This window comes from Bombus pyrosoma, linkage group LG8, assembly GCF_014825855.1.
Source record: "Bombus pyrosoma isolate SC7728 linkage group LG8, ASM1482585v1, whole genome shotgun sequence".
Classification (NCBI taxonomy): domain Eukaryota; kingdom Metazoa; phylum Arthropoda; class Insecta; order Hymenoptera; family Apidae; genus Bombus; species Bombus pyrosoma.
In genome coordinates, this window is record NC_057777.1 from 4718852 (window position 1) to 4746055 (window position 27204).

General features: G+C 37.5%; 2 protein-coding genes across 5 annotated transcripts in view; one reads left to right on the forward strand and one right to left on the reverse strand.

The window, feature by feature from the left end:
- Positions 1–588: 588 nt before the first annotated feature.
- On the reverse strand, positions 589–26876 carry LOC122570192 (carbonic anhydrase-related protein 10). 2 transcript variants are annotated; one of them, XM_043732205.1, is made up of 10 exons: positions 26527–26873; positions 21362–21473; positions 20202–20252; positions 19039–19367; positions 14150–14245; positions 13941–14007; positions 9490–9644; positions 2514–2642; positions 2389–2434; positions 589–1477 (listed from the first exon to the last, which is right to left on the reverse strand). In XM_043732205.1, the coding sequence occupies exons 2-10, from the start codon at positions 21423–21425 to the stop codon at positions 1461–1463; spliced, it is 954 nt and encodes a 317-aa protein (XP_043588140.1). In that variant the 5' UTR covers positions 21426–21473; positions 26527–26873; the 3' UTR covers positions 589–1460. The 2 variants fall into 2 exon arrangements, with proteins under 2 accessions (XP_043588140.1, XP_043588141.1); XM_043732206.1 differs by lacking the exons at positions 589–1477; positions 2389–2434; positions 2514–2642 and adding an exon at positions 2657–6403 and having other exon boundaries at positions 26527–26876.
- Positions 9873–27204, forward strand: part of LOC122570187 (peptide-N(4)-(N-acetyl-beta-glucosaminyl)asparagine amidase) — a 53252-nt gene continuing 35920 nt past the window's right edge. Inside the window, exons 1-2 of one of the 3 annotated variants that reach the window (XM_043732195.1) lie at positions 9879–10179; positions 10297–10429. The gene's annotated coding sequence lies outside the window, so the exon portion shown is untranslated. Of the gene's footprint in view, positions 10180–10296; positions 10430–14720; positions 14837–14919; positions 15057–27204 lie in introns of those variants that run through there. The other 2 variants (XM_043732194.1, XM_043732196.1) reach the window with 2 other exon arrangements.

Genomic DNA, 27204 nt, shown 5'->3' on the forward strand with positions numbered 1-27204 from the left:
GTCGGCAGCACCATCGAATTCTGGTTCAATGAAATCCATTCCCCCCGCACGAACGCCCTCTCTGGTTCTACGTAACCTTTCTACCCCTTTTCCGTTCGAGATCGTCGCTACCACCAGTAAGCGTTCACCAAGCCAGTTCGATCGCCAGTATTACGCTTTTCGTCAGTTGTGTTTTGCGAGGGAAATATGACGAGGATTGGTGAACACGTTCCATGGTTTCTAACCTAGAAATCGGAATACGTTGGGGAGGTTCGCTGGGAGCCAATGAGAAACAGTGGTGGATCTAGGATATTTTTTGAGTCACAAAGTTCATTTCTCTATTGTTGGTTTGACTTACCTCTTTTTACGTAGTAGGTCTCTAATTTATCGACTTGCGTGTGAGACACGAGTAGTAACTTGAAGGTTTCAACCGGCGCCGTAGAGATAGCACCGCAGTGGCGCTACAGTGTAAGACTCATGGGGAATCCCACGTGAGAAGACAAGGCGCGCGAGATAAAAGGATGTGGAACAGATTGGTGGGATTACTCGCGTTGTTGAACGTGTTCACACGGAAGATAGGGTTTCGATGTCGTTATTTCCGTCTACGTTTTTCAGCATTTTATTACAAGAATATAGTATAAACTTTCGCTCGATATGTGTGTGTACATGTTAAGTATGTATGCATGTATGCATGTATGCATGTATGTTGTATGTTTTATGTATATGCAGGTGGCGGTATGAGTGGGCGTATAAGGCGCGAATTTCCATCACGCGCGAATCTTTAGTTTTTCTTTTTTTTTTTTTCTTCATTTCTTTTATACATATAGAATCCTCGTGTCTTCCGTTTCTATCTCCGTACCTATCATTATCCTCACGATCATCGTAGTCGTCAACGACCCCAACACAGGCCACGATAGTCATAGCTTTTTTTTCGATAGTTGATCGATATACGTATAATAATATATCTTGTGTTAATCTTACGTTTTTTTTAAACCTTATCTCCGCTAAATTGTAATCTATATATAGGTATATCTTCTGTATATGTCTCTCTGTGTACCTGTCTCTGTGTAATCTGTGTATTCTTGTGTTTCTTTTTCTTGTTTTCTCGTTACTGGAAACATACTTGGCAATTCACGTCTAATAGTACAACGAAGCATTTTTCTTTTTTTTTTTTTTTTGTTAATCTTTCACGCTCTTCTTCGCGTCATTCTGGCTTCTCTTTTCTATTTCACACGTTCGTTCTCTCTTTCTCTCTTGCTCGTTCACTCGCTTCCGCGCGTTCTCTCTCTCTCTCTCTCTCGCTCTTCCTTTCAACGATACGCGCCACGATGGCCTCTGCTCGATCCGATCGACACGATGACCACTGGTCGCGCTCATTAATTGATATGTCAGTGGGTTTTTATCCTGTTAACTGCGTGACTCCAGCTTGTCCCAGGGAAAGCGTAGTGCACCTCCAGCCGCTGCCATAACTCGCTACGGGGTTATTTCCAGCTGTTGGCTGCAACAAATATAAAAATAACGTTAAGAGTCTTTATCGAAATGATTTTGGTCAGCTTCTATTATTAGATTCATTATCTATTCGTATGTGAATTAGGTCAAGTTCATTGGAATACAAAAGCCAGAAGGGTGATGGATTCAATTTGTTAAGGAGAATGGTTTGATCTAGGAAAATTGTATATGGAAGCTACATATATATTTTACTCGTGTTTTGGTTCGTGAAAGTCATAAGCCTATATTGCTAGTCCTGTTGTTTTCAAATTCTTAAAGATTATGATCATGATAAATTAATGAAATCTGATAAGAGTAAATCGTTCTCTGTCACCGTGTTAATTGATATTTGGTATGCCAATGAATACAACTTTTTGAGAGTCCTAAAGATTCTGATGGTATATAAACAGCTAATTAATAACAAGGATCATCTTTTGTCAAAATTTCTGTACCAATAGATACAATTTTTTAGAACGCCTGAGGATTATGCTGGTAGATAATCAATTAATCATACGTAATAACAACCAGTTTTTGTTACTAAATCGGAGAAGAACCGATTCTGCGATTTTGAAAATCTACTTCTGAAAAATTATCTACTACCGCCATCTGTCGTATCACACATTACGATTCCGATTACCTTGCGTGCCATTTTATTCGTAGCCTACTGTTAGCAGAAAGTTGCACAGTAACCGATACATTTAATGTGCCAGCACGTTCCCAGTATTCTACCATTACCATTCCCATCAACACCTGTTATCAGTAACTGGAAACAAAACATCCAACTCGATGGCCATTTTTGCCCAACAGAGAACCGCAGAAAATTAGTCGGTGGACAACTGGCGCAACAGTCGTTCCAGCTTTGTATCCGAACGAACTTTTCCCATTTCACGTGGAACCGAGGCGGCAACCAGCTTTTCATACCTTTGTAGTATATGTCCCTATTCATCGTCGGACAGTTCTTCGGTCCCTGAAGAGGAAAAAGTTTCCAGACAATTATAACGGGTTATCGCACGGTTGAAGGAACTCGTATACGGGAAAAGCGTTACCTGAATGTTGAAGTCGATGTTCGTTCGAACGGGACGATGATGAAGCGGTTGGGGCGGTCTGAAATTATTCCCAAGCGGCGCGTTCGGATGATCCTTGTCCCCTTGCATCAATTGTCGCAGCGCGAGAAGCTGCAACGAATCGAGTCAATATCACTTTCCTTGTTTTATCCCCTCGCGTCTTTGCTTTCTTCTTTTTCCAGGCTTTGTATTCTTTCTTTCTTTTTTTTTTTTTTTCTTTGCTTTTTGCTCGAGTGAAAGATTAATAACCTGAAAGCTTTGAAAGTTGAGGTTTTTAACGGCGATCGTGCAGATTGATTCGTTTGATTTTTTTTTCAACGACGGAGATTGATGTGTTTGATTCTTTTTTTGTCCATCGAGTTACTTTCAATTGGATTATTTTATCGAAAAAACGGAAGATTGAAATATGAGGTTGGGATCGTAATTTTAAACTTTCGATGTTTCGATCGTTCCCACGAATACTTTGAAAGTTAAGCATTTTAATAGATGCCGTGCAGATGATTTGTTTGATTTTTAACAGTAAAATACTTTCAATTGAAATGAGAGGAGATTGTAATTTTGAACTAACACAGGTTTCGTCTTTGATGTTTCGCTTTTAAGAGTTAAAATCTTTAACGAATATAAAGAATAACAAAATTTTGGTATACTTCCTGCAGAATATTATTGCAATGTATCAAAGGGTACGTTTTTATTCGATTAAATTAATACGATCTGTTAATGAAAAAGCAGAAATTTTCAATAAGAGTAACAGAAAATCGATGAAAGTTTCGCTAAAACGATAATATTGTACATTAACGTGTTTAATAAATTATTAAAGAATCTGCGACAGAATCGAAATTTCAGGAATGTTGCGCCTCAAGTAACACGCTTGAAATAATAACGTTCCATTAACCTTTTTAATAAAAGTAGAGTGCGAACTAATCCGATTAATTTTGTACGAATTATCGGCTGGCGAAAATGAAGTAAATACGACACCCTGTTCTTTATCGTCTTTGCATTTTATAATGGCTTAATGGCCCAAACAGTCTCCGTGAGCCAACAAGCTACTAGCACCTACTACAGAACGCCTATTATAGATATTGATTTATCGATTTATCAATTTTGAGAAACTACAACGCCGACGATCGTAGTTCTTGTTCTTATCGCTTTTGCATTCTGCTCTTTCGAGACGACCTTTCCCTCCTAACAGCTTAATAGCTTGAAAGTTAAGGTTCTCGATGCCTGTGCTATACAACAGCAGTTATACGTATCAGCTCTTTGACTTTCGACAGGAATATTTCATTACAACACCTGCTCGTCCATCCCATATTTCAAACTCCTGTTTAACCTCGTTTGATTATCCAGTCGGAGAAAATTGCAATTAGTTTAATAAAAAAGTTTGTTAAAATTCATACCCAATTACGAACTTTTAGAGTTCGTTTTACTGAAATATAAAATACCAAGTTTGATGATAATTATTTATAATGGGGCACGCCTCACCGATTTCGACGACCTTGAAATATGTTGTCAAGGTATTCATTTTGAACAAATTTTCCCTATACGTGCTCTCCTCGTTCGGCCTTATTCTATGAAATATCCGCAAGAATATTTCTATCGCTATGTATTAAGTTGTATATATCGAATTATGCATGATCCTTTTCGTAGTAATAGAACTAAATGGAGCATATATAACTCAATAAAATAATATAAAAGAAACGGTGTGTTGCGCATCTATTATCACCTTAAAAATTGAAAGAAACTTTTGGGACAATCTGATACAAATGGAGCATATGTAACTCAATAAAATGATATAAAACAAACGGTGTGTTGCGCATCTATTATCACCTTATAAAACGAAACAGACTTTTCGGACAATCTGATACTTTTAACACAGTAGAGCTCCCCTTATCCGAATACCTTAATATTCGAACGTTCTATAACAATAATATTAATATTATCCGAATGTTCTATCATCCAAACATATAATATTTCCCAGGAACAAATGCCTTTTCGCGTTTCGAGTATGTACGTATTTTATTAGTGTTCATATAGAATGTATTCTTTCCTTTATTCGATTGAGTATTCGTGGCATTCGGAAAAGGACTTCGATGGCTCGAAGTACGAAAAGAATGTAACTACGTGCAGTAAAATTATATGTTAAATTACATATTATAAATCCTAAAAAAATATGGGATCCATAAATATATAAAGAAACTATCGATTAACACCAATCTGTACGTGAATAAATAAAATTTCGTATCAGAAAGGTGATTATCCCATTATCCAAAAATTCCATCGTAATAACATTTTTGTTTCCCTATTACACAAAGGAGATTTTATCGTACTGTGTATTCGTTAGGATTTTCATCTAAATTAAGGTTTATTTCAATTAATAAGAAGTAAATATATATTAAGCTTCACAATTATTAAATTTATTGCTACGTATTATAATTATGTATATATAATATATGAATGTGTACATCTGTACGGGGAGCAATGAAAATATTCCGGGCGATGTCACCTCGTTAGAAATATCAGGCTCGAAAATGTGAGCTGGAAAAAGTGGGCTAATAATCGACGCGTCGACATCACGGGACGCTCTTTTCGCTCTAATGGAGGGCCACGAGGCCGGGATAAGCTTACTAGAATATTCGATACACCGTGTGCACCGGTGGTTTTCCTGGTTGAATTTTTTTCGGTGTAACGAGCAATACGCTGCGTGCATGTGGGTTCTTCCCTGTACGTGTGTCGTTTGTTTGTGTGCCCGGTTATTTTGCATCCCTTTGATGTCGCCCCCTGGGTAACTTGCCCCGAAAAATACTAGCCACGTAATCTCGGCCCTCTGTTTTAGCAAGTATAATTCCTCGCACGCCACCGGCGCTGTCCCCGATAAATTTATTAAAATGCATCGCCGCCACCTTCTGTGGATACGTAAATCATCCCGCGAAAAGTGGCTGTTAAATCATCGATCAACGCGCGATCGTCCTCTCCTCGATATCGCCGCGAATAAATTAGTTTCGCCACGAAACTTTCGACATCCAGTTTTTCCATCGTCCTACTTCAGTCCCTTCTTTTTTTCATTCTAGCTTTGATTTTTATTTACGGTTAAACGATCGAATATTGATTGCATTTTTTCTATGGTTTTTCCTTTGTTTTCGCGGTTTCTTTTTCAGTATTTAGCTTTTACGAGGGTGTGGGATTGGTCGAAGGGACGGCAGATTAAATTTGTTATTATTACACGAAGTTATGAGTTGTCATATCTTTTCCTTTTATCTACAGCCGTACAATGGCTTGGGAGTGTGTATTGTTTGTGTGCATTCTTCTCTTTTTATTCTCTTGATATTTTTGTTGTTATATATTCAAGAAGATTTCCGGGATAGAAAACGTAATCAAGGTGAAAAAGGATTAGGCCAGTAGCTTAAATTTGATGTTATCGTATGCGGTTCTCGAGCGTCAAATTTTATCATATTTTTTTAATTGTTGTGTAAATGCCTGCGATTATTCTAACGTTTTTGCGGATTCCATTCTTTCAGTTATATTGATATATAAAAGACATGAATTTGCATAAGCATCTGGAGTCTCATGACACCCTCATAATCACCGTGACGTACCGGAAGCTTATCAACGCATATTTCGCAATATTTTTTATTTAACATTTAAAACCAAAATATTCAGTGCTATTTGAAATACGTTTCATAATGAAAGTAATAGAATATCTCGATGATTAAAATCGCTAGGTTTATGTCGTATTTCTAGAATAATTACATTAATAGTTTAGAATAATTAGATCAATTTTAGAATAAATATATCTCGGTATTTTCGTGCACAAATTTTGATATTCCACAGGGTGTTCGGCTACTGTTTCAACGTAATTTAAGAGGCGTTTCTTCTTGCTGAAATAAGGCGAAAATGAAGAATAAAAAAATTTGATCAATCAAATTTAGACACTTCATTAGTAATGAAAATACTAAGTGAAGATATAGTTAATATTGATTTACGAAGAAACATATATTTTTTTGTCTATATAACATTTCCTTCTATACTTAAAAAGGTAATTTATGTGAAATTAAACATTCCATAAAAAGAATAAATAAAATTAACCTCCACCTGTAAACCACTTGTCACCAATATGCAACCGTACAATTTTTTATCTAATTATTCAATCCTTTATATGAAACTTCCTCTTATAGATATTTGATCATCCATAGTTGATCATTTCACTAAAAAAAAAAAAAAGAAAAAAGAAAATTAATCTCCATCTATGCAGAAACCATTCAAAAATATACTATTATTCAAAGAAATTTTTTTATTTAATGTTTCCCTTTATCACCTAATCTAATAAATACACGCGTTATTTTAATCGCCAAAATTACCCTACTCTAAATACAATTTACCCCCGTCACCCAGATAACCATTTCTCTTAAATTAAAAAACGAGTTTCACGTTCGCTGACCGATTCTTCCACTTTGCTCGGCAACAAAGCGCATTTTTATATTATCGATCATATCGAGCGCTCTATCCGAGGCACTGGAATTAAAATCATATCTCGTACACCGGCGTATCGAGATTAATTCCCCCTTTAAAGAGCTCAATTCGGAATCGTTCGACCGGCAAAGCGACGTTTCCGTCAGGAAGTCAATAGACCTCGATCCATTATTCGCGTCTCAGACGTTGTTTGCATGCGTTTGTTTTTTCCCCTTTTCTCTCGCTCTTTTTTCCTTCTCTTCCTCTCCTCTTCAAAGGCTTCGTATCGTTCTGCATATCGATACGAACGAGTTTCTCGATGATAATACGCGACGCATCGATTACCGATCCGCTGACCGGTAATATTAAAATACGAATCTGACGGCGGGAACACGCGAGACACGGAAAGGGGATGAAGTTTTCCCCGACTTTTTGAAAGACAGAGGAGGGGAGAGACAGACAGACAGACGGGCAGAGACAGAGAGGGAGAATCGTGATAAACGATCCATTTGGCTGATTGATCCACAGACAGATAGATCTATTATGCAGCGAGTGAAAACGATGAGTCGACTGCCCGTTTTGAAAAATTATGCACTGTATGCAATTGAGATCGGCTGTCGCGTCACTGCCGCGATCGAGAATGACGAACAACTGCGAGGCAAGCGGTGCGCTAATATGTTGGAAGTGAATTTTTCGAGTAAACTGTGTTAGGGTTTTTAGATGTTTGTATTGCAATCTTGTTTTAATAAAATTTCCTGTAATATTTGAAGGAAAACTAGCAAAGTATCGAAGTTCAAAACGAGTTTTTCGTATTTTTCTACAAACTAAACAAGGAAGCTTTTATGCCTCATTGCCATTCTCGAATTTTTATGTCCATCTTTTCTTTCATTTTAATAAAATAACTTTTAATGGTTTTTTAAGCTTCCTAGAGAGCTGTTTATTCTTATCCTCGTAATTGAAATGAATTCAAAGTTTCGTTTTAGCTAAGTTGAAGTTACTGTGTTGAGAAATTTCCTCTTATTTTAAACACGCAGGATGAGTAACTTAATTGACATTGATTAATTTATAATATTTCTGCCGAGAAAATATGGATCGTCTGGAATAATTTCACGAATACCATATAGCGGTATAGTTGTATATTTATATATTTAGTTGGCGTATCGCAACGAACTGCCAGCTAACTGAATTTCCTACGCTATGATCGAATTAAAGGAAAAAAAAGATCAACGACACGGAACTGTCCATTAAACTCTGCCCGCCTCGCTATATAATCCTTAATGAGTAGCTTCGAAACCGAATCTTTACTTTATAATTCACCGTCTTAACTTGCCAAATCAGCCATTCTGAAATGAAAATTAAAAGGGGGAAAGAATGGGAAGGAAGAATGGAAAGAAAAAAAAAAAAAATACATTAAGACATCAAAGCGTGATAAGGAACTCACGTAAACCAATTTTCTTGGTCTGTGCGTGCTAGGTGGCGCGCGAGATTACGCCCGCTGTTGGCCACGCGAAATCGTTAAAAGAACATCAGAAACTGCTTTCGTGCGTGAGTTACTACGATTCTTCAAATCGTTGGGGCTCCAAATGCGGGCCTCATCAGTGGCGGCCGCAGAAACGAAATAAGGTTCTGGATGCCGGGACTGCGAGTCTTTCAATTGTTGAGAAATTGAAAAAGAACTAGAGAGAAAAAGCGATAAGTACAAGCATCGAGAATTTTTCAATATTACTATTATTCTAATTTACATAATTGATCTAATTTTGATTAGAAATTGTATTGATATTTTATCAGATAGCAATTGAGAATAATAAATGTTTCAATGAATTTTTCGTTGTCGTTATTGTGAAAGTGACCGACATAACATTTTGACCGACTTAATTTCACTCGATTAATAAGTTGAACAGCAACCAATCAAGTATTTCCGCCACTCGAAGGTTATCGTAACATCGTTGAGAACATATTCACCGCATGCTTCAACAATCGAACTGCAGAGAACCTAAACCTTCTCTGGCTAACTTGAAGCCGGTCATCGAACAGTAGCAAATTAACCCTTGTTCGTAGTCATAGAGAACGAAGATCAGCAGAAGCTGCATAGCCAGCTATGGAAACTTCAAAGTTGGATCAATGTAATTCCTATCCGCAATGGCGCTGTGTGATGGTCGATATTCAACGACTGCGTTTTGATGTCGCTACTCTCAATTCAATGTGCATAATTTTATATAATATAATATAATATAATATAATATAATGGTATAGTTGTTTTAATCAAAATTGTAATTTTAAAACTAGAATTCGCTCCACTAAATGTCAATGATATCGCAAAAATTATGACAATTCACTAGTAACATTGTAAAAGTTACCTTACAACATATTGAAAGTCTTAAAGTGGTTAAAATTGCATATGGCAACAATTAGGAAACTTTTAGAAAAAAAAACCACCAAACCATTAAGTTCGATACCATACGGGCGAATGTGCACATACACATATACGCATATTCAATGAAAATTTCACCCTCACCTGCTGCTTTGTGATGTATATCGGCTTGTTCAGGATGATCCACGTGGTGGTCTCGTGGCAGGCCGGCATCGTGATGGAGCCGTCGTACGTCATGTAATATTTCGTGTCCGGCAGCAGTTCTCGTACCACGAAACGTTTAATCTCCATCGCCTGGCCTGCGTGCAATCGGTTCGATCGATAACATGACGATCCGACAGCCACCGTGACGCGCATACGTACCCCAATTAGCATTGGCGTTCCTTAACATGCGCCTCTAACGCCTGATATTACACTTTTATATGTACTCTGTGTACTTCGTGTCGTTAATGGCCGAAAGAAATATTCAAAGAAGCCCGCGGCGCGCTCTCGATCGATAATGCCATGAAAACAGCATTGATCCAGAGAGCGTCTCGAGCGTTTTCTTCGATTGTGAATTGCGAAACCGATTCTTCGCATAGCTTTTCTGGAGATACATACTTATGCGTGTGAATTTCATTCTTACGTGAGAGATTCTAGTTTGAGAAGGATTCCTGAGCTTTTGCAAGAAGAGATTAAAGGTAATTCACTCTCCGTTTGTTACCGGGTAATCTCTGACTTTGTTTCTGTTGAAGTTATATTTGAGGTTAGATTCGACGTTTGTGCCGATTGAATGTTGAGTCTTTGTGAAATTCCCTGCGATACGAGTGAAATACCGTTTATAATAAGGAAATAGTAAGCGCTACGAGATTACGTTTGTATCGAATACCCATTCATATTTTTTTATTTAGTATATAATTTCTTTTATGATATCTATATCGATGGAATGTTCATGTGGTTCTTTATGTTTAGCGTAGAATCCTTCAACGTTTCGTATTGTTTAAACGTTTTATGTGGGCCATTATTGTATTTAACTTGGAACCTTCATAAAATTGACTATAACATCCGTATACCATTGAGAAACCGTTAAAGATAAAGGAATAAAGTAAGTATTATATTTGGCTGTTTTAGTCCATGAATATTAATTCCTACGATTAATCCTTTGTGAGCTGAATATTCTAACCTACAACACTTCCTATACACGACGTGATACTGTGTGCCACGCGATCGCCATTATTGCCAGCGTAATACTTATCACGATTTTACATGCTGATCAAGGTATCAATCAATTTATTACACGCATATTTAAATTATTCTTTTTAATGCAGTAATATATAAAATCAGGTAAAATACATAACACCCGCTTTTCTACTATTCGTCAAACACGTATGTGACAGAGTGACGAGGTTGTAAAGCTATATGCGATGCTCATGAAATTCATCGAATCGATATACGCGCCCGTACCGTATAAAGGGTTAATTATTTAGAATTTGAGGTGTATATCCATGCTATTCCTGCTTCACGTGCTGTACAAAATGTCAATTAACCATGACACGCGTAACGAAGTTATTCTTTTAACTTTGTATGATGTAAAATTAAATAACGTTCATTGAACGCGCATCTTTGTTCGAAACGCGTGCGTCAATAGCACACAAAGGATTAATTATACAAAATTTCCGTATTTGTACTTTCTATTATTATATTACTAACTTTCTAAAACGAAGAACAGAAATGTCAGGTAATCAATACACGTTTTATTATTGAAGCTATCATTTTTCGATTTTATGAAATCATGTGAAATGAATAAAATGTGTATTTTGATTTGAAACTTGTGTATTCATAATACACAAAGAATTAACCTATTAAGGACCAAGCAGTTAAATAATTCTTATTTCAAAAATGCATAATAAAATAACTTTCATATTGATTTTATCGACATATAAAAAATGTATTAGAATATTAATAATATTTGTAGAATAATTGTAGAATCGCATAAACTTTTTTTAATTGGAAAAGGATAGTTTGTATCACAGTACTAATGCATATATTAAATGAAAGAAATGAATATATTTATAGAAATTTCATAAAATGAAAGAAAGCCATAATAATAAAGAAAATATTCAGCAAATCTTTGAGACGATCTATATAATCTCAATGGTAAAACATGCTTTAACATAGGAAATTAATTAAAATTTCTAAGGAAATGCTTTAAAACATTCCGATCCTTAACTGGTTGATTACTCGAAATTATATATATTTACATTTGGTATAATAAATTTTTTCGATCCAGGACGAGCTAATTATGCAAATGGTGTGTGCTAGTCGGCCATCGATATCACGTGCAAATAATCGGCGAAAAAAATCCTCTTTCGACGTCGATAGCGATCGTTTACTCCGTCTAATTTTATTTGGAGCAAGCAATATCTTTAATTAGCTGATGCACCCCCAGAGAAGAGTCCTCTCCCCTTCCATTTTCAATTTGCATTACTGTTTTCGTTTGACGTGTTTCACCGGAAAAGATGCCTTTTTCTCAGCAATCGGAATCAATTAGTTTGCAATTAACGTGGCCGTCGTTGAGAACGACGACTCAAACTGGTGATTATACGAGGAACAATTTGAAACGAGAATGCGACGATAAAGTAGAATTTAATAGCTGAAATCGTTTTAGTTATTAACATACAATTTAATTTTTAAAAATCTCTCGTCCTTCTTTTTTAACTCTTTTTTGTTATGGTCCATTCACTTATACATTTACAATGCTGGATAAAACAAAGCATAAAATTGCTACTAAAATTGGTACTTGTGTATGAGCATTGGTAATTTCTCTATTAGACATTTTCTGCCGTATTGATGAAAGTAATTTATAAAAGAGCATGCATTGTATCTATTCGTTGCTGTTGTTAAATACAACTCCGTTTCGTAATATTATAGTGACATTTTGTATTACTTGCATTCTTTTGTCCATCACTGTATACATGTATAGTAAATGAGTGCAAATCTACAAAATTATTCTGCGAATAGCATTATATTTTCCAAGTGTAATTTACTCGAATCAAAGTAATTTTTATTTATATTCTGCTTATCGATATAGTGGAATGTTTATAAAGCTTCCGAAGACGAAAACAAAAGACCAATACTGCACGGGAATTGATTTAAGGTTCTTATTTTTAATGTGCAACTTTAAGTAGGTAGAAAGACTCGTTTAAAAATTCATCTGGCCGTAATCTAATGTTAATAGCAAATAAAAGCTAAATATATTAAATTCATCTTCGATATATAATGTGAAATTAAAATAGAAAGTCATGAAATTTGTTTTCAAGCATCATACACGATCGTAGACGGTCTTTGCTGTTGAAAAGTAATTAAAATTCGTTTTTTGCGAGCCACCTTTATGAACCTCTCTTAATTAACTTTTTTTTTGTTCTATTGACACATTCGCAGTAGCTGACGTAAAATTACGTCTTTTCATAAGCCACAGCTGGTTGCAGCTGGCGTAATTTTGGAAGATAACAGAGATATAAGGAAACGGTATGAAACTATAAACGAACTTGAAAATTCACTTTTTATCTCTTTTTTTTTAATTTATTATTTTCACTACAAATCTTTCGGTGATAAGTTTCTAATTATGAATATGTAAAAGGAGTAAAATTTATTTTTACAGTTTAAAAAATATATTATTTCTACTAATAACGCGACAACCAGCTATTGACTTATCCCTTGAAAAATAAATTACCAGCTGCAAAAGTGTCAATTTAAATGCATAATTAAATAACATATTCGATTTGATCGTAATTGCGTATTCAATTGGATTAAAGTATCCTACAGGGTGTACCCAAAATGGTTTAATCGAACTGATTGAGTCTATTTCACGAATTATCTTAATGAAAAAATAAATCGATATTCGCGAATTAACTTTCGTCCAGCGAAAGTGTGGAGATTCTGGTTGTCACGAGCGTTGAATATTTTCCTTCTTTTTTTTTTTTTTTTTTTTATCGATAAAACGAACTGAAACGGTTTTTCGCGATAATGAAATTTAAAAATGAAATCGTTCATATAGGTTGATAGGGTAATAATACGTGGATGTAACTTACAAAGTAATTAAATTTGCAGTTCGGCTGGAAAGATTGAAAATACCCTGTATAACCTTTGCCTCGTGAAAGTTGAATAATCTCGTAAAACGAGGCAATTTAAAAGCAATTTGAAAGAAGCAATTTATGTATGAACCACTTATTTGTCAAACCGGTTAACTCCATAAAACGAAATTTATAGAAAATTAATGAAATTACGCAAGACAAGCATCGATCTTTTCAAGCACTTTGACACTGAAATTTGAAAAATTCCAACAACACCAACATAACCATTTTGGCTTGTGAATGTTCATATGCAAGTTCCTCTTAATCATTCAATTAACAGTATGCCTGTTAATTAAAGTACCATATTTAGAAGGAACTCACGTATGTATGTGCATAGAATATGCGTGAAACGTATCGTGAATTTCGATCAAACATATTCCAGGCACACCCTTCGCACTGTGTATCGCGAAGCAGCGCGTGGAAACTCGATTTCCTCGAGAAATTCGAGTCCGGTCGGGTGTATTAAATTACTGACGGTCTCACCTCCGTATCTGATCTTATCCAGCTGCTCGGTGAATATTCGTAGCTCCGGGTTCGAAAGGTCTCCAACCTGAAAGCCAACCAGCACACAGGATGTATCTATCGGCTATCGGTTACCGCCATCGTTTTACGTTTAGTCGATCTTTCGCAGAATGGCCCGTGAAAAATAATACGTAAGCGGGCCTGTGGCCTGTGAGAGATTAGACATGTACCTGGAGGAGAAGGGACACCGCCACGATCCCCTGCGCTCGCTGCAACGCGTCCGAGAAGTTGTTGTACAGTTGCGAGTTGAAGCCGAATATCTGCAACTGTTTTCGAACAGAAATTAGGAAATTGGATTAGTAGCGATAGCTGCGAGTAAGACAAGTTGTGATGTTTGCGTCATATCGAGTAGCTGCGATTTCGCTTAACTTTCATATAGTCGATTATGTAGACAAATTGAACTTCTCAATACGAAAATCAAGCTTCTCAATAATGAATAGGGTGATCAATTTTCTTGATTTCATGGAACTTTTAAGTAGCTCGTATGCTTTGCCAGAGCAATAGCGAGGCTCGCAAGCGGTGAAAGGTTATGGCTTATAAAGCTTGCGTAGAAGATAAGTAACGCAGCAAATTGCTGGAAGATAGGAAAAATGAAGAGTGATGTGTAGAAGATAAATAATAGTGGATCGTTGGTATGTAGATGCAGGCAGCACGGTGGTGTAGGTTTTAAGAAGCTTGAGGTGCGTACGATCAAATAGAGCTTTTGGATAGTTTGAATAAAAAGGATATTTTTTGCCCAAGGAAAGGCAGAGTTTTCTAGCGGTCGATCGAATGGCGGAGTTTTCAAGTAACTGGAAGTCTGAATATTTTGATGGAAAATCAGTGAGACTTTCCGATGATGAAAAATAAATTGCGAGGTTCGTGTAAAAAATTAATAATATAGTGAATTATTAGAAAATAATGTAGATGAATAATGCAGTGAAATAATATTGGTAAATAGGAATTAACATGGTGGCGCTTCTAGTTATAAGTAGTATAAGACGCAAGCGATCAGACAGAGGCTGTGAGTAGTTTAAGTCGTTTATCGGTCAGACAAGAGGTTCCCAGCAATAAACGGAATGACGAAGCATCATTTACGTACGTAACTTTATGGACTTTTAAAATATTAAAGGGTTAAATATTTTGAAGAATCACCAAAGATAATCTTCAAAGGGTTCGTTTACTTTTAAAGGAATATGGATGCGGACTTAAACAATTTAAGCTCGCAACAAGTTTTAAGAGGATTTGTTCCACTTAAGCCTGCACCGTTCAAACCCTTTACCCACTGATGAATTTCTAATGAGTAATCCAGCGAGTGATTTCTTTTTTTCTTTAACACGGCGGAGTTCGATCGAAAAGCACAAATTAAAATGAATGCAGACGAACGAAGTGCCATCGTGAACGCGAATCAACCTTTCATTGTCCGATTTTATTTCATTTCACGCGACATACGTGATAGAAAAAATACGTATATATTCTTTTCAGTGTTATCTACCGCAGATTATTCTACTCTCACCGCATCGAACATTTTATAATAAAAAAGAAGGAATTTCGTCGTTTCCATGGTTGATTTTCGTCTCGCCTCGGGCGAATTTGCCACGAAATATTCCGCGAAAATAACCGGAACAATGAAATTTTGGAAATTCTCTCGACGCTTTTCAACAAACAAATTTGCAAAGTTAATAAAACATTAATCATCCGGCTGAAATCATCATTTGGCGCGTTTTCGTCAAATTCGTCGACGAAGAAACGACTATGGTGCTGAGAATAGAAATGAAATCAAGTTCAAGATGTATAATATTGCTTAGAAATATCCGGATATTTTGATCAATCTGTAGTAACGGTGTATAAATTTTACAAATGTGTAGGAATGAATTATAAACGAATTAGCAATCAGAAGCAATACTCGTTAAATTTTTATAAAGTCATCAGACAATAATATTAAATTACATTGCAATTAAATAATACAATAACAATATATTTTATTATTTACTACACTGCCTCGAGTATGTTTAGCGAAATATTATCAAATAATTGTATTAGTGTCAGAAGCTTTTGCATCGATTTAAGAGATCCTTCTTAATCTGATTTATAATTAGAATAGCCCAAATATTCCATTAGTTCTCATCATAAAATTAGATATCCTCTGTTTAAAATATTCTTTCGCGTTTTCAATAATTCGAGGAATACTAATCCGTATACGCTTAATCTGGGCAAACCTTACCATTATTATGAATTTAGCAAAGTGTCTGAATACTTTTGAGCTAGTAGTATACTTGAGCCTATCACTAAAAGTGGCGGAGGAATGGTCGTCTCGTCACGCGAATAAACCGGCCGCCATATTAGCAAAGTTTTATAATTTTTTCAAATTCCGTGTCGACCAACTTTCCCAACGTCGATGTAACAGGAACCCGCAAACTGTTAAAAGCTATACGTTTTCGCGGGCCGCACGTATATCGCGAGTCTATACCGGTAACCTAGTTCGCTAGTTCTGACCCAGTTCGAAGATTAATACTTCGAACGTGGAATGAGAAAAAAAAAAAAATAAAAGAGAAAAGAGGAAAGAAAGGGAAGAAGAAAAAAAGATAGAGGGCGGTGCTTTCACGTTAATCAGTTCCAGTTACGTGATCAAGTGAATAAAAGTCGTCCTCTAATCGGCGAGTATAAGAATCTGCAGATAGACGGATACGTATCGAAGAAAGATCGATAATCGGATGTCCAGGAGGCTAGGCTTTCTGATAGAGGCCGATAGTCTTGGCCACTCGATCCACGAGATTAGCGAAGACGAGTTGTTGGAGCAAAGAAGTCGGTGTTGCAGCTTTTCAAGGCGACGTCGTCGATGTCTACTTCTCACATTTTATTTCTCTTCCTGTTTTTGTGGAACATCCCCGTTGATTTGATTTTCCAGTAAATTGTGTATTCCTTCGTATAACAACTTTCTTTGAAACTTCACTTCCTGTTAATTCTCAAGCTTTCATCTTGTTCTCGTTTCTTTAAATTCTTTGTCGATGTAATGTTAGGTTACATATCTTACTTCTTTTATATTTCTGTTTCTAATTTGGCGAAATACCTGTTATTTTTTCGGAGATCTTTTATTCTTTGATCTAATTAAGTCTTGAGTTTCATTTCATGTTATATATATATATATATATATATTTTAGGAAGGCTTCATTTTATAAAAATTTGCTGATAATTTAATATTATTTTGCTGAAACATTTCTGTCCATTTCGTTTTGCGTTTTATTCTTTCGTCAAAGAACCCTTTTGTAGGCTCTATTTTCTATTGTTCCCTTTATAGTATCTAGCGTTTTTGCCACGCTTCTGTTGTTTGAAATTTATTGTTGATTTAATATTGAGTTACGTTTTTGACTTTGTCATATTTTTGTTCTCTATTTTTGCAAACACCTCCGTCGATTTTATTTTAGATTAAATCTACTATTCTTTGGTTTAGAAATTTTCATCTCTGATTCTAAATGTATTTCGATCTTAATCAAGCGTTCATCCTTTAAAAATACACGACTGAGTTCATTTTACGTTTCAGTTATTCACATGTCTTATTGTAGGACCTCTTCAGCTATGTTTATATTCTATTGATCTTGTTTGATTGTATTCATTTCTCTACTCTAAGAAACTTTCAAACTTTATTTTCTACGATCTCTTGATCCGAATTTTGTCATATTTTCAAAACTTCAATTATTTTCTAATTTCGTCTATTCGTAATGCTAATATGAAAATTACAGATTCATTCGAAAAACCTGAACCGAGTTCCACATGTTTTCCTTACCTAGGTAATTTGAATCCCATTTCTCTCTGAATCCACTTCGAATTCAGAGAGATATGGAAATCTCGAATTACTAATTGATGCATGATTATCGTGCATCTGCATTTATCGTACTATTACTAAATTATTGACGTAATTCGTCGACTAATAATAATAGCAACAAATTAGTGGCCAGTGCTCATCAGCCACGTTAAATCAAACAAAATTCACAAACTATATTGAATTTCATGTTCAGTTTATTAACGCTACCTGGCAGATACTACGAAAAGATTTGAATTATTAATCACAGACCATCTTGTGGGAATATAGCGAGATTCGGATATTATAATTCGTATTAATGTTATCAATTGGCTATTGTTATCAGAAACAATCGATCCCAAAACACTTTATATAAAATTAATTAAAAATAATTCGTCTGTAGCAATCAAACCTCGGCTATTATTATAAATTGTGATAATTATATTCAGGAACGAACGATAAGAATTCTTAACAAATTCCCACTAAATGAATCTTTTCTTTGGAAATTTACTTTTTACCAAAACATATTTTTTATCCTCTACATGAGTGTATGGCAAGAATTTTTAGATAATAAATAAATCTTGTTCTGAGGCGTACCCTTCATCTTTTCAAAACATATTGTCGAAGGAAAATATGGGAAAATGACTAATGGAACTGAACAGGGGCAAGGAAATAGTGTGATGGCAGAAGCGAAGCAAAAGCGTAGAGGTTTCTGATGTATTTAATATGCAATTTCTGAGAAATATAAATTGTAGAAATGTTGCAGTCGTTTGACTTCCATAGCGAAAATCTTGTATCCTCGTTGTAATGTCATCAGACTGTGTAAAGTTATTCTTATTAAAAACTGCAAGTCCCAAAGTGACAATAATAAGCGAACTCTAGCGTCTTACAATTTCATTCGTAACTCAAATGCATCTTTTCATTCGCTACAATATGCGATAGGAAAGACACGGCCGAATAAAAGATAGCTCGCAAAATCTCAGACGAATAACCAGACACAAAGATGCTACTTCCACGATTCTACATTCCTCTTTTAAAAGCATTCGAATCATGACATAAACATTTTCCACGTTATAAAAGACAAACAAGATATTTAGATGCTCTTCCTCAACTGAGATACTCTGTATTTACTTATTTTTAAGAAGACAACGATAAAATAAAAAAAGAAATAACGCCTGCATCTCAACAAGTTCTACTACTACTTGTTCCCATTATCTTTCCAACTATGAACAGTGCCATAAAGACCCATTACAGTGGATATATCCAATATAAAACACTCACCTCAGCTGGAAACGCGTGTCCATCCACAGTGTGCTCGCTACCGGTTCGATCGTCTAATCCAAAATGCAGATGGATCTCGTGGAACTGGTACCGATAACTCAATGGACCGCCCGAGATATTCACAGGATGACGCGTGTCGTTGTCCACAGCGAACACCACGCTGTGGCCAGTGTTTGCCAACACACCACCAACTCTGTGCTTGTCCACGTGCAGAGGTTGCAGGTTCGGATCGAAGAGCAGCCTGGATGGCTCCAGATTCACCGGCGATTGCCGTCTGCCCTTGTGGCACAGCCACCAATCCGGATTGATGAGACCCCAGAAGCCGGGACCTTCGAAGCCGAACCGATTAAACGACACGTTGAACGCGACTTTCGAGCATCGATTAACGCGCCCAGCCCTCGAGACCGACTATAACCCCTTCCCCGGAAGAACTTTCCGGCACGATAAGCTTTGGGGATTAACAGCTACACGGCTGTTGGGGAGGAGTGGCGTGAAATTATTTCGCTGAAGGGAGTTTACGATTTGACGAGATCGTAAGGTTTCAAGGGGCATTCGATGGCTCGACGAGTTCTCGTGTTTCAGAGGGTTTCGATAGATTGGAAAATGTTTAGTAACGTTGAAAGATCAATGTGACTTCTTGCGGGAAGATAAACAGTTTCTAGTTTCTTATGGAATTGGTGAAAGTTGTGGAAATGTTTGACAAGATTGGAAGAGAAATGATTCCTACGGGGAGAAACATGTAATTTATCATATTGTTGGATGGATGCCCATGGGCGGATTCTCATGTTTGGAGAACTTGGACATGACTTCTGGTTCCTTGCGGAACTAGTGGAGGAACAAAGACAGTGAATTCTAAGAATAATAGCTCTAAAATTGAAAATAAAGTAAGCACACGATGAAAATAAGAAGAAATACACTCGTCGGTCGAAATTGAAAAGGAAAACTATATAAAACTTCTTAAAAAAATGTTCAAAACCTTGTAAGTGAAGGAGAAACTATGCAAGTGGAAGTTATTATCATATTATTATAATATATATATTATTATTAAGAATATTGTATTTAAAATTATTTGTAACAAGAACTGAATAACAGTTTCATGAAAACGATCACTTAAAGAATGCGAGTGTGTTTCGATTAATTGATAAGAGCATGGGATTCCTTACCGGAAATACCGTCATAGGTCCACCATTCCTCCCAGCTGACGGGCCTAGATTCTGCAAATAGTTCATTATCAAGAATCCCCGCGATGTCACTTATGCGACAGCAGTCCTTAACCTAGAACTAGTTGCGGTGAGTCAAGTGGCAAGGATATTCGGCCACACTCCACCGAATAACGAGCCACTCGTCTCAATTATACACTTTCTTGCTATAGTCTGGCTCTGAGTCAATTGGCCGCTCAAGGTCACTCAACCAGAGGCTCCCTTATTTTTTTTCCAATCTCCCTACGTACCGTTCTCAGACACGTTTTCAAGAAACAGTGTCTACGAACCATCACTTGTCTCTTACTCTTTGACGGTGCATGAAAATAGTAGCGAGGAATAACAGTAAATAAAGAAAGATAATATCATTGCTTTACAGTTTCTCTTGTTTCATTTTCTTCATTTTCTATATGTGTAATAATTGGACCGTCGATATTTATGCAATTGTACATTTATACGAACGAAACTAAATAAGTGGAATTTGAATAGAAATTTGTTTCATCTACTAAATATTAGTAAATATATAAATTGAATCTTTCTGTCAAGAGGCACTATGGTAAATTGAGTAAATTACGTCAGAAATTCTAGTTATTTAATTAGCAATCTGCATTGATAATTATGAAAAAATATGAAATGAAGGTTACATAAGAATTTAAATTAAATAAAATCGCTAAATATATATATATATACAGGAATATAATGTTTCTCAAAGAACTCTGTTCTTGCTATACTCACAGAATGAATAGCTTGCATATTTACCAATGTTAGCAATCTAAAATTTAAGATGTTTTCATTTTAGTGCTCCTTTACACGGATGAAGATGTCTATATGCGTCGAGAACGCATATGGTGTAATAATATTTCAATTTATCATCTCGCTATGTCCTTTCCACCAAGAGTAAATCTTTGCCGATGACCCAAACACCAAGTCCTCGGCCACTGAGGAGACGTATCGCATGACTCAACATCTGGGTCGTCGATCCCAAATGGGTTATACATAATTATTTATTTAATTCTTCTCTCGCCACTCGTATATGACGTCAATGAAAAATTCAATTAGCAAAGATTAAGAACTACTGAACGCGATAGAACAGCATTGAAAGACACAAAGAAATCAGTTAGTACCTTGTATCAGGACGATCACGAACACTCCCCAGACGCCCAGGAAGACGGAACTGAATGGGGCCATTCCTAGGACTGCGCGGTCTTCGTCAATTGGGCATCATTCGGCTCGATTCTATACAACACAAAAAGGAAAGGACACGATACCTCCGAGTGCACGTGTATCATCCTATATATGTGTATATCCTTTTTCTCCCCTCTCTGTATGGCCATGAGCCCTGTCCCCTTATCTCACCTTCCTAACCCTCGAGAATCGTGTCCAAGATCAATCGAAACACCAAGTAGTGTGAACCACTCTCGAAACGAAAGCAACGAACTTCGCAGCCACGACAGGGAATTTCTCTCTATTCGATGGTGAAACGATAACGACGAAAACCACAACTTCAATCGATCTACGAGCACACCTCAGGAATGTCTCAGAGCGAGTAGGACTTTTAATTAGTCAGCGTCACGCGACCGATTCGCAACTTGAGGACTACAACTAACTGTCTGTTGTCGAGGAAAAGTCCTGCGGAACTGTACAGGGACAAAGGGAATATAGTAGTGTTTACTTAAGGAAGTATCTAGCCTTGTTTGCCATTTTTACGTATCCTTTGATATTTTTTCCAAGGAAACCATATAGACGTTTCGCATTGGTTTTTTACGCATATATTTATTTACGATCGGAGAATATTCACCATGTTTTCCAAGTGAAAATAATCAAAGTTGCGTGAGTTATACGTCGTTATGTAGAGTCTGGTTAAAAGAAGCATTCCACTGGCTGACACGAATCTGACTATTCTACTTGTTTCCTCTGGCGAACAGAACTTACGTAGCAAACCGAAGGATATATTACGTCTTTCTCGTTTCTTCTCGCTTCCATCTCATACTTTTTCTACGAGAACTATAATGTGGCCTTTTGGAATTGAAACATCTCGAAAGTCTTGGATCGATTGGAATTTAAACAGGCGCCGCAGCGCTCTGTTTCTTCATTCACCATCGCTCACTGCAACGATATTCGATTTTATCTCTAGAGATAACATTTATCGAGCAGTAGCAAATTTGTTTATCTCAACGATTGTATCGTATCTGCCTGAAACAACCAATCGGACATTCCTTCTAAGAAACTTCTTCTTTCATATGAAACCCAATCTATCCTAACCCCAGCCTAACCTAACCTAACTTAGCGACAACGAAAAAGGAAGGACGCGTGTCGTCGTCGATAAGAGCCGCTGGCTCACGAGCCTCTTTCTGAGAAGAAAGAAAAGACAAATCTGCAGTCATCGTCGTTGTCGAAGTAGGGAGAAGTACGCTCGAAAACGGGGCGGGCTTACTCGAATGTCCCCCGCCCCCTCTTTCACTAGGGGTGGCTCATTCTGTGTTCGAGTCCACTCCACCCCGTTCCACGGCACTCCAGGCTTGTGTTCTTAGGTCAGGAAAACTCGAGTAGAGGCTCCCTTCGAAACGTCGTCGATCGATCGATCCGATCTCACTCTGACGCCGCTATCCACGCCGAGTGTCTCTAACCTACAACCCAGCAGCCGGAAAGATAAGAGGGTACTCCGCGAGTGCGATGACTCGGCTCTCATTGGATAACCCCTCGTTTTTCTTTCGCCTTGGAGGCTACGGCACGTTTCTCCCGCGATTTCCATCGTTCTCTGACAAGAGATGCGCTGGATGCCAGTGTTGGTTTTAATGAAATTTGGCGCGGTAATAGTTTCGTACTATGTGCTATGCAGAGATAAGAAGATGGTTAACGGGATAGCACAGGGTCAAAGAATATTACACTGTTACATCGAGAAATAATACACTGTTCTCTGTCACTCATCGTCACGCGTTGCTATATTTTTGTATTATCTTTAGAATTGTATCGAGGAAATAGAATTGTATTGTGGAATTGTATTGTATCGGAAATAAGCAAACAGATCGGCAGTCCCTTGCCTAACCATCTTCTTATTTCTGCGCAGTACAATGCAGTATAACTCCGCTTAACGTTTAAGAACGTTCCTTCCGCACTTTCGTCCGCCCTCTGACAAGGAATGTGGTATTCGTTGATTTAAATAAAATTTGCTGTGGTGGTAGTTCTGTATGAGCAGTACAGCAGTACTGCGTCCCTATAAATTCCATTTATTTGAGCGAAACTTTAGTCGGTGCTTGATTAAATGAACTCCTACCAGTTGAATCCACTTACCCGAACGTGAACTCCTATTAACGAATTATCGAAAAATCATAGGTAGTTGGGAGAATAAACGCTCTTCTATTCCATCGTACAAGGCTTTTAAAAGCGCTGCAACTGAAAATAATTCAATCCTGCGTTAGGAAATGACAAAAGGTGCGTCTTATGCGAATATGGTTCTCGTTGATTACAATGGAATACAATGTGATTAAAAAATAAATTATCCGAACGTTCTACTACTCGAATATCTCGTTTTTCGAACAGAACGTCTGTTAGTAACAAATGCGTTTCTCTCTTACAAATACTATTATTACGTGTATTATTATATGTATTAGAACACACACAGCAAATGGAAACGACGCGGGTGTACCTTTTTACAACGAAAACTTGTGTAGTCTGGCGGACAAAAGAATATGAGGTCGGTGGATATTAAAACAAACTGACACTTCCATGTGTAGGGAGATAGAAACAGATGATACGAAATACAATAAAAGTTGTTTAATGTTCCTGGATTTGGGATGTTATTAAGAACATTATCCGAAGAGATAACGCTTTAGCTGGGTTGGGAATTAGAATATAAGAGAAATATTGAGATGTGATTGATTAAATCAACTACATTATGCAAATTATTCGTATATCGCTGTTTGTTTCTTTCGTTGATTCACATTGGTTGAAGATTACGTTCCATAATACGAAACCTACTTCATTACGTTAATTATATAAACTTAGAGATCAGAGAAGAACTTGTTAAAGACATAGGTGTGAAAATTAAATAGTTACTACAATATAGAAGCCTCATACTCGTATAGTAGTTTTACACTCTATGAACTTTAATCCTCAGCCAGTTTCCGCTGGACATTGTTGTCACGAGCGTGAAATATTTTGTTTATGGCAATAAAACGAGAATCCAAATAAAAACACCTTCTATACGAAAACACATAAATATCGGTTAGAATTGAACAAACGTGAAAGATCTGTCTAAGTCATAATCGATGCAGACAAAGATTAACCCGTTGCAATTCAAACTACATTGAACGTTTTATCAGGATTTGTTCATACTTATAAAGTTAATTATAAATTTTCCTAATTAACGATGAGAACATAACTACTTCTTATAATTCTGCTAAATTAAGTTTTGGCATGAAACAATATCAGTTTTATATATTTTACTAAAAGCAAAGAGAATGAAATGAAATCCATTATCGGGTCCAGCTAAACATAGAACTGCAAAGACTTAACCGTTGAACAGGCTGGATCAATTCTGACTCACTTTGATGTTTTAGATATTTCCACGTTAATTCCTTCGTAAATTATATTATACGTTTTATCATGCGCCTTATTACTCTACCAAACTTTGCAAACAGGTTTCACTGCCGTAAAATAAAGCGACGAAGAAATGTGTACTACGACAAACAGAATCTAAAGATTTCAATAGGACCAAGAAAAATGTGTCTTGCATTTAAAGTAAAATTCAAGATTGAAGATCAACGCTTCTCATTACGATACATCCTGTGCTAATAAACGAGTATTAAGCAACTATCGATCGTTATCATCGACGACATCAACGATTTACCAGTTTGAAAATCAAAATCCTCAATTACTACCCTATCCTTCTATTTTCTTTATAATGATAACCTAACCTACGTATAAACTTACACGCCTTATGATAAGTCCGTATCGGTAACAAACGAACCGGAACGGAACGGGGATTGGTTCTGGGTTCAAGCATCTCAAGCTTCGTCTTTAATTAGACCCTATCGGATCACGATTGATCCCGTCGGATTTATTACCGAGGGCCCTGATAGTCGACGGTGTCTAATCGAGCGAGCCAGAAACGAGTCCTGCCGTTCGATTGCGCCACTCGAACGCAATTATCGAGCCGTAGGATTTTCGTTGGTGCCTCGGCGAGAGCCGTTGATTCACGCTAAAAATCCTACCTGTCACTCTAATTCATCTGATTCAACGTCAAGACTCAGAAAGACGAGAAGAAAAAGAAAAAAGCGAAGAAAGAAGAAACAGCCTTCTTAGTGGTGTTTACTTTTAAGTCCGAAGAGAGCGCCAAGTGAAACGATCCTGAAACGCTTGAAACAACGAAAGGGAACAATTAGCCAAGTCTTACCCCAAGCCAGAGTGCAATGACTCGGCTCACGGTTCTACCGTCGGTTTCTTCCCGTTTCTATGCCCACTCGTCCCCATAGATCACTTCTACGTTCTCTTCTCTACCCTTGGAATATGGCCAACGAGGAAGGAACCAATGAGACACACATACGAGAAGGATGAATCGAGGAAACACTATATGTCTCTCGTGCACCGTACACATTAGCCGTGCACACACTCGTACACTTAGAGGTGCACACGTATGGACATATACATATATACACGTCTAGTAAGAGTGTCCTGTCCGGTCGAACGATCGATCGTAGGTAGGGTCGTGGTTAAACGTCGAGTCGTGTGCTTCGATCGAGACGATTCCCGGTTCAGGACACGGATCGCGTCTCTTGTCTGTCTTAATCTTAGACGCAGTTCGGTCCACGATTTTTTCTAACATAGACGATGTCTCGTTCAGCTCTAAGCGACATTAAGATGACAAATTTGGACTTGAAAGTTTCTTAAAAAAAAATGAATTTCCACTAAAACGAGAAAAGCGTGGACGACTGGTAAGAGAGACAGAATGTATAGGGTCGGCCGCGAGCGAGACTTGGTGGGAGGACGAGCGTGCGAATCGATCGCAAAACGCGCGATGGTGCGGCCAAAAATTTCGCGTGACGAGTAAACGCGGCGGCTATGGGCACCTCCTGGCCGCAATCAATAAATGTCGATCAAGAAATAGAAGCGTGCCAACGGCTATCCCCTTGTACACTCACAAATTGGTTGGCCTTATCTAGATCCTCGAAGTAGAAAAAAAAAACACTGTTCCAGGACTAGAACGCGTACAGCTTAGTTCCCCGGATTATGATATCGGTTCCGTTGGGAAAAAAGTGGTTAAACGAAGTTTCCGCAGGCCGATACTGACCCGCGCACGATGACGAAAAGGACGAGGATCGTCTCGTAGCTTCCTCCTCCTTTCTTCCGCCTGCTCCTCTCGCTTAGCCACCGGCACACCACTTGCACTGCTAATACGAGGGAGCAGCGACACCGTACGATACGCGATCCCGCTAGTATCCAACCGGACGAGCCAAGACACCGATGTATCTCCTGAACGAGAGTCGGAACGATCGTTGAGACGGTCGCGAGTCGACTTCGAATTCTTTTTTTCCCTCTCGTGCGAAATAATCTCGTTAAAAGCGGTCTGCACCTTTGCGAAGGAACGACGAAGGAGGAACGACTGCCCTACGAGACCAGTGTATACGTTCCTCCTTCTCCCTCTCTCACCCTCGCGCTCCCACCCGATTCGTACTCCATCTAGATCTCTCGTCGGCCGCACCGGAGGCTAACGGCACGCATGCGCGAGAAAATAGTACGGTTATCTCTGTTTCTCTTGATAGTAGTTCAGCGGAGATGTATAGGGAACGAGGCTAGTTTCCAGCTCGTTCTGTCTTACTCTGGCTGGCCCTCCTCGGTTCAGGCCACATCGATGCTTCCGGACATGGGGGAACGAGCGTTTCGCGCCTCCACCGCTCTTCCACTCTTTCTCTCTCTCTCTCTCCCTCTCTTTCTCTCTTTCTCTCTCTTCCTTTCTCTGTCTCTCTCT